This window comes from Mus caroli, chromosome 13 (genome assembly GCF_900094665.2).
Source record: "Mus caroli chromosome 13, CAROLI_EIJ_v1.1, whole genome shotgun sequence".
Lineage (NCBI taxonomy): Eukaryota > Metazoa > Chordata > Mammalia > Rodentia > Muridae > Mus > Mus caroli.
The window spans coordinates 4794548-4808678 of record NC_034582.1 but is presented as its reverse complement, the minus strand read 5'-3'; the positions used below and the strand labels follow the sequence as shown (position 1 = coordinate 4808678).

At 38.6% G+C, this 14131-nt stretch overlaps 1 protein-coding gene across 1 annotated transcript in view; it reads right to left on the bottom strand.

Annotated features, from left to right (window-relative positions):
• The window catches only part of Adarb2 (adenosine deaminase RNA specific B2 (inactive)), a 540557-nt gene extending 527658 nt beyond the window's left edge, over positions 1 to 12899 (bottom strand). Inside the window, exon 1 of the mRNA XM_021180400.1 lies at positions 12445 to 12899. Within this exon, the coding sequence (XP_021036059.1) occupies positions 12445 to 12544 (100 nt within the window). The 5' untranslated portion in view covers positions 12545 to 12899. The remainder of the gene's footprint in view (positions 1 to 12444) is intronic.
• Positions 12900 to 14131: the final 1232 nt, after the last annotated feature.

Below are 14131 nucleotides of genomic sequence, written 5' to 3'. Positions count from 1 at the left end.
GAGAGAGAGAGAGAGAGAGAGAGAGAGAGAGAGAGAGAGAGAGAGAGAGAGAGAGAGAGAGACTCTACCACATGTGTACAGGTGCCCAAGGAAGCCAGAAGAGGGCCTTTGATTATCTGTAACTGTAATCACAGAGGTTGTGAGCCACATAACGTGGGTCTTGAGAACCAAAGTCAGGTCCAATGGAATATTAGCAAATATTCTTAAATTCAAAACCATTTCCCCAGCATCCCCTCTTCTGTTTAGTATACTTTTTCTGTGCTGTGATAACGTTAAAACTCTATCGTTAAAATAGTAATTTATAGTTTTTAAATTAATTTACTACTATGGTCTTTGTTTTCTGTTTTTTTTTTTTTTTGTCCTGTTTACTGTTCTTGAGAGTCATGGTTCTGTTTTTGTAATGAGTCCAGATTAGGACATCATTCTGTCTTGCCAATTATATTAGAACAACTCACAGACAATGGGTTTAGAGTCATAGAGAAAACATCTCAGTGGGTTCTATGGATCCAGGAAAGAGAAAGCTAGGACAGCTCAAAGAAGGAATGGTTTTGTAGGGCAACACAGAAGAGATGTATAGATGAAAGAAAAGTGCTCTTAGCCTGGAAGATAATCTCAGGGCATTCCTGTATGAAATTTGCATGTTCTCCATCATAGGCATATTTCACACTGGTGATAAGAGCTCTGACATGAGGGAGCACCACTTTAAGGACAGGAGTCAAGTCATCTTCGGATTGTTGAAGAGCAAACCAGCTAGAACATGGACAGTAGATCCAACATCCAAGTGTGAGCAGGGCAAGGACCATTTCTTGAGACACATCAGATTTAATATGAAGTGCATCCATCATGAACAGGCATTGGTGCTAATACCCAAATTGTGAACAATGTATTATTTATTTGAAGAAATGTTTACAAATAGCGAATAATACCCAATACATTGTTTAATTTTAATTTCATCACTACAATTTTATTGCTAAATTTTTAGCAATATTGCAAAATATTGCTCAAAATTTCAAACATCCCAGTACAATTATAAGTGAATGCTCACACCTGTCTGCTGTAGTTGTACTGTAGCTAAAGACTGTAAGACCTACTAAGGGGTTTCATCATCTCATACTAGATTTTGTGAGTGGGTTCTATATGCATCTCCTGCTTATTATATAAAGAAAAGATAGGTTGTAGAGAGATAGGCAAATGGCAGGTATAAAATGAAAAGAGAACAAGAAGCAATCTATTTAGCTAGAAATAGAATGTCATCTTTTTTCACAATATATTATATTATATTGTATTGTATCTTAGTTATCGACACATTGATATATAGACATATTGAGTAGAAATGGGGGGGGGGCAACACCTTTGTTGATTATATAGATGCACTAGACAGATAGGTTTGAATTTCACTTTAAATCACCTCACCTCATGGCAGAGCTATCCTGTTCTTGCATGCAGAGACTGCCAGTCCATACTACAAGCAAGGACTGCAATTTAAGTAATTCTCTGGGTTGGTGCTAGGATTTTGTGTTCTTGCGGTTTCTGGTGTACAGGTTCACCTGCAAGGAGGGTGGGTTAGCCTGGCTCTCTGCCTGGACCATTTTGGAGAGGGAGGTTGAGTCACTGGCCACAGGCCTAGGAGGCAGAGTGTAGCTGTGTATCTGGGAGTGAGAACTACCTCCTTGCAGAGATGACAGGGGCTAGGGCTGGAAGCGGAATAAATGAAGCAGGGTTGAGAGCTCCAGCGTGGCAGCAAGGGCACTTTCTAAGAAGGCTGGCTCCCGAGAAAGACTTACGGTTCTTTTAGCTTTGTTGGGTCTAATGGTTTCACTTCATTTATTGCATGAGCATACTGATGAGCTATAAGCATGCCAATCATCTGGGGACTAATTCAGCAAACAATAGAAGTGTGCCTCCCACGTTTTCAGAGAAGGGAGTTTTATAAAATATCTCTTCCACATAAATGACAGAGAAGGCAGAACACACTGGGATTTGATTTCTGGCTGTTTTGGGAAGTTTTCAGAGCTTATATTGTTTAATTTCTACTATTTATCATGTGACTGACAAATAAAAGGGTCTAACAAATGTTTGTTGGACGGATAAACTTCAGAGTTGTGTAACCCCATCCTAATATAAAGGAAGACAGAGCCATCTATAAATGTGCAATCTAATCATGAGTTAATTCTATAAGAAATAAGCATTGGCAGTACACAATGACATTACTTTGTTAAGTCCAGAGAACACATAGGAGCACATCAGGACACCCATTCTTGAGGGATTATAAAGAAGCTGGTAGCAACACCCACATTCCACCTTCACACATCTTCATACACCTAAGATCTGAATAGTGTATTCTATCTTCAATTCATTGTCTCAAAAGTGTCTGATGGAAGTCATCCTGCAAACCCTCACTGATTTCCTCCTCCCATAAGCTCTTATAGCTCACATGATCTGTACACAATCGTGGTAGAAAATGTTTTATTTTCTGATTATTCCTCTTAGAATTTCTTTTTCAAAACATGTTTCAATTAAACAGAATTGCAACACGTTCCAACAGGTTTGATACTCCCTCTCCTGCCGCCAGTCCCTCCTTGAACCCCTCCCATGTCTTATTTCAAAACTGACATAATATTTCCTGTGCCTTTTAAATTTAAAAATAATTGTGTGTATGGTTATTTTTCCTGTGTAACATGTGTGTGAGTGCCCCTGGAAACCAGAAAACGTTGTTGAATCCCTTCAGACTCTGATCACAAATGGCTGTGAGGGGCCATGTGCATGTTCAGAACTGAACCCAGTTTCTCTGAATGAGCAGGCAGTGTCTGAACCTCTGAGCCAACCCTGCAGCTCCTGCTAGTGAGTGAGGATTTTTTTAGGTTTTGCCTGCATAGAAAGAGTGGCAGTGTTATATTTTGATAGCTTATTTCTGTAAGGAAGTTTTATTTGAAATAAAGGAAATGCAAGCGACTCAATCTATTGGTGGGTTTTGATTTTATAAACTCATTGTGTACACCCATTATACACAGGACTATTATATATAAGGAAAATTTAAATGTATATTGAGAATATTTTTGTTATAAGTATCATAAAACATAACATTGTGTGGGGTCATAAAGGGTTATTGTAACCCTCTGCTTTCATTTGACACAGTTGTATTTATATCTTGACATGTAATATAAACTTACAGAAAAAGCATTACTTATGGTAGTATTTAGACTAGTTCATACTAGGAGATTGAGATATATTTATACTTTAATAAATATGTAGATTAATAAAAATGTACCAAATACATTTCTTATAACACGCTGGTATTGTTTAAGGTAAAATTTGGCAGTTCTGAAAGCAATGGAATTGAATAAGTGGCCTCATATTTTAAAATTATGTATTTTTGTGCACTAAAAGCTACATAAATTAAAAAACAAGTGAGGTAAACTTTGATAAAACTTAAGAAAAAGAAGCCTCTAAATTATTCTTTCCATCTCTCCTTTGTCTGTGTGTCCTTTGTACTCCATTAAAACCCTTTTGTACAAGTGTGTTATTTCTTTTTATGTTGGAAGCTGGATTATTTTTATTAGTGGCAAAGACAAGAAGATTTGCTTTACTTCATGCAAAGTATGCACACAGGGAAATGTCAATTGCTGATTCTCTGGAACTTTTGCAATTAAGCAATTAATATTTTCCTCCGAATTACAAACTACAACCACAAAGCAGCATTTTTCTCCACTACCTCTCGCAGAGTTTATGCTCTCACATGTAGCCAGGACCTTATTTTGCCATATGATCTCTTTCAGAATTCCATAATAGACTGATGTTTCAGAAGTAGACAAATCGTTTAACATTTTAATATTCAAGATTTCAATAAATACTTACTGCATTTTAAATCTTGAGCCTGGCATTTCTCTATTCCACATGAATATATTAGCAGTCTACACAAAGCACACAAGCATACAATTAATGACTTGAATTCTATTCATTAGCTACACACAAAAACCTTGTCATGATTCAGTTTTCACAAAATGAAGAAGTGGATTTAAAACTCTGCTGATTACACAAAACAATATGCACGCACACTTAAATGTGTTCGCCTTAATAATAAAGGAATTTTCTATCTATGTGCTTAGTCATAAAAATATATCTCTCAATTTCAATATGTACCCATTTGCTCACTCCAGAATGGAGTGGTATATTCACATTGAAGTAATATATTAACACACATCAGAGCTATTTTTAAGAATAGTATCATTTAATGTGTGCATGTAGGAAGGGCTGTCAAAGCTAGTGTATTTCTCGTGCTACCTTCTCAGAGGTTTTTCAAAGGTTTGTCATGCCCTATTATTTCATCTACATGTATAACAAATAATTTTTGCTGCAGCTTGATTTTTCTTTGGGGAGAAAATTTGAAGATAGGTTTATTTAGTTATTTTTTAAAAGTGCTTTAACCACGTATACTGGGTTTACATGTCACTTTCTGATAGAGTTCCAGCTGAACCTAGATGACTGCTTTCCCTTCAGGTTCTAACTATTGTAGTTTTTTTTTTTTTTAATTTGTGAAGCACAGAGACGTATTTCAGTGCTTCTGCCTACCTAAGGATTAGGAAAAAGGTACTGATTTTAAATCATTTATTTTCTCATCCCTCTCATTTGTATAAACTTTAAGGAATAGGTGTATGTGTGTGTGTGTGTGTGTGTGTATAATTTAGAGACTTTATATTTTGGTTCTTAGCCTACAGCCCAGCCTGGTATCGAGAGGGGGGGCTTCTCCTTTAAGGCCACAGCTATTTTCACAACCGCGGGCCCAATGTGAGCTCAGCATCTGTTACAGACAGGGATGAGTGAGCCCAGCTAGACTTGGGGTTTGGAGGAGGTCAAAATCTATTTTGCTGACATTTCTGCCACGTTTGTTAAATTGCATTCAGAAGAATGCAATTAAACTTTTAAGAAATATTGCATTTATCCCTAAATATATTTGCAATGTGTTTGGAGCAGTACAGTTGATTTTTTCAAGCAATTATAGAAACCCAAAGCATGTGTTTTGCCCTAGCTGATAATGGCTTTTAGAAACACTAGCCTTCCCACTTTTGTTTCAGTCTAACCCTAAGAAGGAATTTGACCGGGATTATCATCTTCCATGGAAGATAGGCTCAGATGAGTCCCCACATCTCCATCTTACTTTAATACCACATGTGAAAACATAGCTTTGAAATCATGTAAGACATTATAAAATGATGAGGCAGTAGGAAACAAAAAACAGATCTCGTATCCAATAAACGGAGCAGCCAAGATTAATTAAAACTATAATATTATCCAAAGCACATCATGGGTAAGGTGTTTAAAAGCACTCCCCAGGAATTTATCTCAAAGTGTTATGATGATCATTTCAACATTACATTCACTCCACCTGCTCAAAACTTCATAGTTGGGCATGGTGGTGCACGCCTTTAATCCCAGCACTTGGGACGCAGAGGCAGGCGGATTTCTGAGTTCGAGGCCAGCCTGGTCTACAAAATGAGTTCCAGGACAGCCAGGGCTACACAGAGAAACCCTGTCTCAAAAAACAAAAACAAAACAAACAAACAACAAAAAAAACAAACAAAAACAAACAAACAAAAAACCAAAAACCAAAAACCAAAACAAAACAAAGAAAAAAAGACTTCAAAGAGAGTTTAGGAGTATATTATGAATAGTTTTGTTTTATTTAGTATCATTTGAATGGTACTACAACAGCCACAGAAAAAACCCCAGGTCTGTGATGCTGAACTGATGTAAAAGGCCCAGTGGCATGACTGTAACCTCATTGTAGTTGGGCTTTCAGTGTAAGAAGCAGGTCCTGCACCGTGGTGTCCCGGTCCCGTGTTACAGATCTTCCTGTCTGGATGCAGGAACATTGGCTTTTACAAGGCGTGGGGAGGTTTTCGGTAGAGTGCTCACATTGGAATGATTAGTAGTTCAGCAAACATGACTGTTCTAACTGTCCCTTACATTGGAAGCAGACTGGCAAATCCACCCTCAGTCTCGGGATCGAGAAGTACACAGAGTTTAAGAAAAGCTTTCAATTCTCATCTTTAAGGCATTTAAGCATAATGTTGCCTGAGCTTATATTGTATTTTCTTTCAATTTTAAAGATGAATACTACTTTTCTTTGTTTATACGAAGGTTTCCTATATCAGACATGGCTCCTTACTCAGGTATAATATTATTTTTATGTCCTTCATATAAACATAAGCATACATAACCTGTTTATTATTTTGAAAAATTAAAAGCAATATTAACTATTTGACTTTTCTATAATTTAACACAGATGATAATAAGTTCTAATATATATTGCATTTCATAACACAGAGGGGGAAATTACTAGCTACTTTCTATCAAGAAACCAGACACAAGAGGAATTTATTCAAAGCCAATAAAAGAATAAAGTTGAATTATGCTTCTTCCTTTCATGTTCAATATCTATAACTAAAATAAAAGTATTCAAATACCCTGATAGATAGAGAGGACCCAGGTGACTCCATTAACTCTTTATTATAAGATACACAGTTCTCCAGGAAAGAAAGTCTGCTGTTCTGCACGTGGCCACATTCATGTCTGAGAAACTAAAATTCCCTTAGAAGCCAAACAAATCAGCTCATAGGTAGCTGAATCTTGAATGTGATTCCTGGAAAACTGGATCCACTCACATGTTTTCAGCTGCAGATTTAGAGCTTAGAACTGCACTTTTCACTTTACTTGAAGTCACCCAAGCAGCCAGACACAACAGCCCTCAACCTCCTTTCCTTCTAACTGAAATAAAATCAGAAAGGAAAACCTGAGCCTGAATCACTAAGCAGGGATGCCTTGGTTCCAGGCTGGCAAGGGACATAAGTAGAAACACAGTTCTGTCTGCAGGTTTGTAAATCCTGAAGGCACCTTTTCATTGGCCCTTTTTAAGATCTCCCAAGGACCCTTTCAAATTTACGTGTATCCAAAACTTAAAAGGAATTTCCCCCCAGCCCTGATTTGTTCGAATTTTGAAAGCCATGTCGTTCTATTGACATTGGCATATTAGGTGAACTATAATATATTAACAGCTATAAATAAATGATTATATTTAAACAATCAAGAACTTACAGCCTATATTCCACTGAGCAAAGGAAATCATTTAATTGAAAAATTAGGGGTTAATTTAGATTCATGTTATCTACAAACCCAAGCAGCAAGAATCAGAATTGTCAGAGCCTCAGCCAGCGGGCACTGCTGTTTCTTACCTTTATTTTCTCAGCTTTTTTTTTTTTTCCAAATTATTTTGTGCTCACAGAAAAACACATGGAAAATGATAACGTTCAATAGTTAAACTAGTTTGCAAAGGACATTCATAGTTTTCATGGCTCACTTGGAATGTGAGTTAATTTTTTTTCAAGCTGGTTAAGAGCTTTTAATATCTTGTTCATGATAAGAAAATCTGCCCTTTTACAAATCTTGTTTGCAAGTCATTAGCACCCAGATTGGTCACAGTAACATCTGTTTAGAAATAAAATTTATAAATTACAAAGAGTTGAGTGATTTTTTTTTCATTCTTAGGGTCTTTTTAAACAGTTTTTGTTATAAAAATTCTGACTTACATTTTCTAGGATTATTAGAAAAAGATACAGAAGGATATAAAATTGATCCAATGTTTCTAGTCTTCCCTGTCTAGATTCACACATACACAAAGCAATACACATACACTCCCCCCCACAGTAACATACACATTTGCATATATATGTTTTCAATTAAACACAGTGTTACCTTTCTATGTCTCAAAAATTACAGTCTCTCACTTGGCATTTCTTTATATAATATTCCTGTGAGATAGCTTTTTGTCAATAACCCTAATGCCGCTATTTGGATAAGAATACACGAATCTTATACTTTTAATCTAAATTCAAGCTCACTCGTCATATCTAACGCCCTTAAAGCAATTTCAAATTACTGTTATTACATGGGTCACTAGAAACCAGAAGCTCTGATATAAATTTTTAAAAGGGAGAGAGAGAAAAGGAGAAAACCCCCTCATGCAATTAGATCCTGCCTAACGGTTGGTTTAATCAATTTGATTTTTATCCTGGAATCCAGTCTTTCCTCTTGAGCTGTCAGCGAGCGAGATAAGAGCCAGTGGTGTAGACGGGCTGTCTTTTCTCTGTTGAGATGACAGCCACACGGATTACTAAAGCATCGCCGGGGATGGAGAGCAACACGGCCGCTGCACCCTCATCCAGTGCGCAATCTTTCTATTTCATTAATTTTTCATGGAATTTCATTTCACAACAAGCTGGCGTCTGCCATCCATCTGCTCCACTTACTGTGTCCCCTTTGCCAACTTTTTATTTGCATCTCACAGCGTTCTCAGGCTGCTCCGCTCCACACTACCTTGCTGAGATTCCCAATTTACTTTCGTGGATCTGCCTTGTGGGGCTGTTTCCAAAAATCACACCCAGTCTCCCTAAACATCTGGACATCCAAGCACCCTGGAATAATAGCTCAATCTCAAGACAACTTCTTAGCTGCTGTTAGGTGCTCCAGAGAATGAGACATTGTCTGCCAATGATCAACTCAGTCAAATAAGTGTTTGCATACCTTTTGGGCACTTCCCTAAAGTCCTTTCCTAGTTGAGGGGCAATGGATACTTCTCACTATAAACGGTGTCCTTCAGTTTACCTTGAATGGGTATCAATAAGTCTGTGCTAAAGATTTTTGTTTTAAATTCTCAGACACTTCAGTCATTTTACATATTTGTATATAACAATGGGTTATTATCTTTAAATATTCTATTTGAAAAATTAATTTCAGGCCAGAGAGTAGATTCTTTGGGAAAATACACTAACAACAACAACAAAAGGAAAAACAGATGCACAACACACATACAAAAAAATGTTTGCCATTTCAATACATAAGAATACCAAGGTGTAGTTATAAGATTATTCAAAATTATTATCCTGACAGTCTATGGTTAGGGGTTAAATTTTTACTGATTTATTTTTATGAATTACACTGATTTTAGGAGGTAGCCCTCGTGGACTACCTGCAATGGTCTGCTGCTAATAAAAATGAACAAAAAGCCTTGAATCTTCACCTTTATTTTTTTTGAGGATTCAATGAGTGCTTTGCAGTATTTACACACTGTTATTTTCTAATGCCAGCAGCATTCATCTCTATAAAGCACTGAATAAATGAAATTATTTATAATCATTCTGCCAAGAATTATGAAATAAGTTCAATCTTTGAGCCCTCTTCACGTCCTACTGAAGGCAATACCCCAGTGGTTAGTGATGGCATAAGAAGCTCCTCATTAACGACCGTTTGCTAAATTCTCTAATTGATACTGAAGGAGGACAAAACAGCTCTACATTCTACACATCAAATGGGTTCAGGCCCCAGATTGACACATGTATAAAGATGAGATGTTTTGATGGTCCTTCTCAGTATACTTTTATTTGGCCGTGTATGCATCCTATAAAATGAGAAACTCACACTTCCCATTTGTCCAGGCAGTGTAAACCACTTAGATATGATTTCTAAAGAAAATCCCAACTGAAAACACCCCCTATGGAGGCCATGCCAAGATGAATAATATGAGGTCTCAACAAAAGAAGACAAGAATCATCTTTAAAGTTTTTTCTTGCAGAGAAACATGGGCTTCTGCTAGGTGACCCTGGGAGGCATGTTCTGTGACCAAGTTTCTCTGGTTTTAGATCTTTAAAGATACACATTACTTCTTGTGTAGTACAGTGACAGAAACCTAACCTGTGAAAGAAACCACCCCATTTCCAAGATGATGGATTGCACTTACCAATAATCACATCCTATCATTACCACAGTTAGCCTGTAGCTAGAGTGTTTCAGTTTAGGGCGTAGACTGTTGGATAGCATACTCGACCCAAGACACCTTTTAAGCCTACACGTAGAAAATAAAGATTCTCCGGCACACTGACCAAGTGATGCTATGGTTCATTTTTAAAAATGGAGCTTGAATGGCAGATGAGCATATGCACACTTATCATGATTCTATTTATTAACTTGTTTAATACATTAATAACATATTGATTAATGCATGAAAATGGTTTTATAGTCAGCATATAGTGAACACTTGCTACTTAATGGCATCCCTAGAATTCCTTAATTATCTCCCATGCATGTGTGGTCCTTCATGTTGGTTAGGCTTAAAACTTGATGCTATGCCATTCCATCTCAGTGAAGATATATGAGCATTAAGATAAAATTGAAAGACATCATTGCTCTTCATGGAGTAGAAGAAATGTGCATTTATCATACAAGGTATTACATACAAGCTTATCTTTTCCTGGGAGATGTAAAAAGCAATTACTCTCTCCTATGGCTGAGTTGGCTAGCTTTTATTTATTTATTTGATCATGTATATCTATATTGTTAACTTTGCCAGTAAAAGTGAATATATTTAACAGTTTAGTTTTACTGTCCTACCACAATAGCTGTTGGCAGGTGCCACAGAAAAGCCCACTTAAATACAGGTCTACACACAATAGAGACTGGTATATGCTTACCTATTGCCTTTGTTATGAAAATTTGAAGCCTTCCTAAAGTCAAAATTTCTAAGGATACAAATACTTGCTGTAAAAAATTTGTTTTGGGCTGTCATGGCTCAGTTTATAGTAAATGAAGACTTTCTTGGGTTTCTTTTTATTACCTTCCAGAATAAGTATTAAGGTAGTATGCCTGATACTTCATGGTAAAGAAAATGAAGAAAGATGAGAATTTCCTCTAGCTTACATTTCTATAAATTGTGTTATTATAAATATTGCTGCATTTGCTTGGTTCTAAATAGCTAAGCAGACCATTAAAAAAAAATTAGGAGACACAAACAAACACCTGAAGTATAAAGACATTTTTTTCTTACTTCTTTAAAAGTGTTATTCATTGTCGAACTATTGAAAGCATGGCTTCCTTAATATCCCTGCCATTTTCAGTCAATAGCACATAGGCATAGAAGAAATCAGTAAGTCCATTTCAAAATGTTTTCAGATAACAAATTGAGCATCAAGTATACATTTGAGCTGTTTAGGAACTGAAGTACAATTATAAAATCAGCCCCTTTGAAATCAAAGGTCCTGAAACATTCAAAGACAGGTGTTGGGTCTCCTTTGCTCTCAGGGATCCTGATGTGTGAGTATAATCAAGGACTGTTTGCTTCAGAGTTTTATGTTTTGATTAATTTGTGCTATTAGGAATCCTATGGGACTCAGGAACAGTTAGGAAACAATCTAGAAGAAACTTATCTCAAGCTCTCTAACATATCTAATCTATAGACAGATATTCTAAGAGGGTTACTACAACTACCCCTTCTCACAGTGTATCCTGCATGAGCACAATTTTAAAAAGTCAATTCGCTAAGTTGTGTCTGTTCTGCATAACACTACGAACACTTTAAAAACTAGAGAAAACCAAAACACCTCTCAGATACTGGTAAGAACACTGAACTTCCACTAACTCACAAAGAACTAGCATCAATGCAAGCCCCTCTTTGAGGAAGAAGGGACAACTTTGGAGTCATCTTTTATTCTTCTGTGCATCTGAGCTAAAGATGCATTCTAGGGCACTGCTTACCACGCTGGAGGAATTGTTAATTTGACACAAATCCTTGTGTGGAAGCCCCGCGCTTGTGGTGACATTGACTAAGTTATGTGAACTCATTTCCAGCAATATTAGTAACAAGGCACCGCCTGAGTTTGTCAGCTGCAACCTGCCACCCGGTTCCCTCTTCTTTTCTGGTTTGCAAGATGTAATTTTCTTTCTTTTTTTTTTTTTTTTTTTTGCTACCAATAAGACACAGCATTCGTTTCTTTTTAGGCAGTAATTTCTGCAAGGATGTGTCTTGTCCTCTTTGTCTATGCTAGTGTTTACATGGCCACTGGATATCTCACTAAGGAAAAAAAATAAGCCAATCAATTTGGGAAGGCAATTGCCAGGGTTTTGCCCTCTTTTTTTCCTCTGAGACAATTTGGATGGGAGGAGCTGGGACGAGAGCTCTTTCCCTTTTTTATGTGTGTTGGCTTAAGTGAGTGTTTCTTTTGGCACCCTGTGATACTGTTGGCTCCAAGTGTGTCTAAGTGCCAGCCTTGGGTCTCCTGTAGGGACGGTGGTACCCAGGATACAAGCATCAGAGGATGGATGCTCCTCAGCTCAGCCCTCTCTGCTCTCTTCCCAGTGTCTCCTGCCAAACATTTTTCCGCTGAGCAGCTGGCTGGCTCGCTGTAATTTCCTGGCTTGAGGAAAGCCCCCAGGCTATTTACAAGGAGATTTGAACTCACAAGTGCCCTACTCAATGTGGACATCCCAGAAGCATCGTAAAGTGAAGACAAGAGAAAACCTACAAGCGGCCACTGAGATCTGAGGAAGGACGAGGGGGAGAGACAGGGGAGAGTTGCAGCGGGCACCAGCACCGAAGCGCTCACAGAGCGAGCTTCTTACCTTTCCTCTTGGACCTCCTCCTCCTCCTCCTCTTGGACTTGCATTTGAGTTGACTGCTTAGCCCTCCAGACCCTCTGCCACTCCCCAGGACAGATGCCATGCCAGTTGGGAGACCCAGAGAGGAGCTGGTCCTTCAGCAATTTCACCTTTCTTAGTCTTGCTGCTGCGGCCGCAGTCGGGAGTGTTTCTGGTTTTGCAAATCAAGTATCAGGCTCACTTTTTAGGACGGGTCTCCTCTGCAAGCACCTTCTCTATAATTGCCCGTCCCTTGGTTCCGGATGAGCTGAAAGCCTCGGGGGCACGCCGGAAAGCCGAACCCTTCCTTAGGCAGAAAGCTGTGGGAAAGATTCTCCCGCGCGTCCTGAGCGCCCTGGAGCTCTCTCCTCTTCGTCTGGGCTCCAGAAGCAGAGCTGCTACTTTTGCGCCTCTGCGAGTTGTTTGGCACCATCCACTTTAAAGCCAATCATGCAGGGAGCTCGTCTATTTGCTGCCGCAAAGTCTAATTAGATCCAATCACAACTGTCTTCTGGCTCTGACATCAGCAGCACCAGCTCCACCGCCTCTGGTAGCTTGCAAACTCAGCTCCCATTCGGATGGATGGAGCCGCCCAGGAGAGAGAAAGGTTTCAGAGGAAGCCACAATCACACCGAACTGGTTTTACTGGGAGAAGTCCAGCGGGGCAGTTTGCAGGAGGGTCAAGGCTTCTTGCTGCAACCACTCGATAGGCTCAAAACAGGCAGGGACCGATTTCTCAAACCTAGCAGTTTTTAACTAGTTAACTTACTAAGATGCTCATTGTCTGGAGAGGGAAGGATCTCTCCCTGTTCAGGACTTCACTTCAGAAATAGGCTGAGATTTCTAAGTGCCAAGGAGACAAGCTCTTTAGGGATTGTTTACTCAGAGACCGCGCTTCTGGCTTCTGTCTGTTTGCATGATTGTTATGCTCAGTTCCCACTTCACCTCCCTTTCATATCCCAAGGCTGTTCCTCTAGGAAAAGGAACATGCATCAAAACACATGCTAGGGGTTCATCAGAATGTTATAGAGAGGGAGGGGATCCTCCTGGTGTCTGATTCACTGAAGGAAGAACAATCACGGGGGGAGAGACCAGGGAGAGAAGAGGAGGGGAGAGGAGAGTGGGAAAGGAGAGAGGGAGGGAGGGAGAGAGGGAGAGAGAGAGAGAAAGAGGGAGGGAGACAGGGAGGGAGACAGGGAGGGAAGAAGGAAGGAAGGAAGGAAGGAAGGAAGGAAGGAAGGAAGGAAGGAAGGAAGGAAGGGACAGAAGGAGGGAGGAAGATATTCCATAGAAATTGTTACATTTACATAGAGAATGTAATGTTGAGGAAGAAGTGGCCTGCAAATTAAAATGATGTTAAACCATTTTATTTTCAGGGATATACTAGGTTTCAATGACTGATTCCCAGACTCTGACATAAGACTTAAGAAGAAGAATATCTTCCAGCAACCATTCTGGCATCTTGTATTTAAATCATCAATTGTTTTTTTGTTTTTTTTGTTTTTTTTTTTTTTACAGAATATCAAATTTGGCTTTATTATTTTTTTTTAAGTTTTCTTTTTTTTTATTTTTATTACATATTTTCCTAAATTACATTTCCAATGCTATCCCAAAAGTCCCCCATAGCGCCCCCCACTTCCCTACCCACCCATTCCCATTCTTTTGGCCCTGG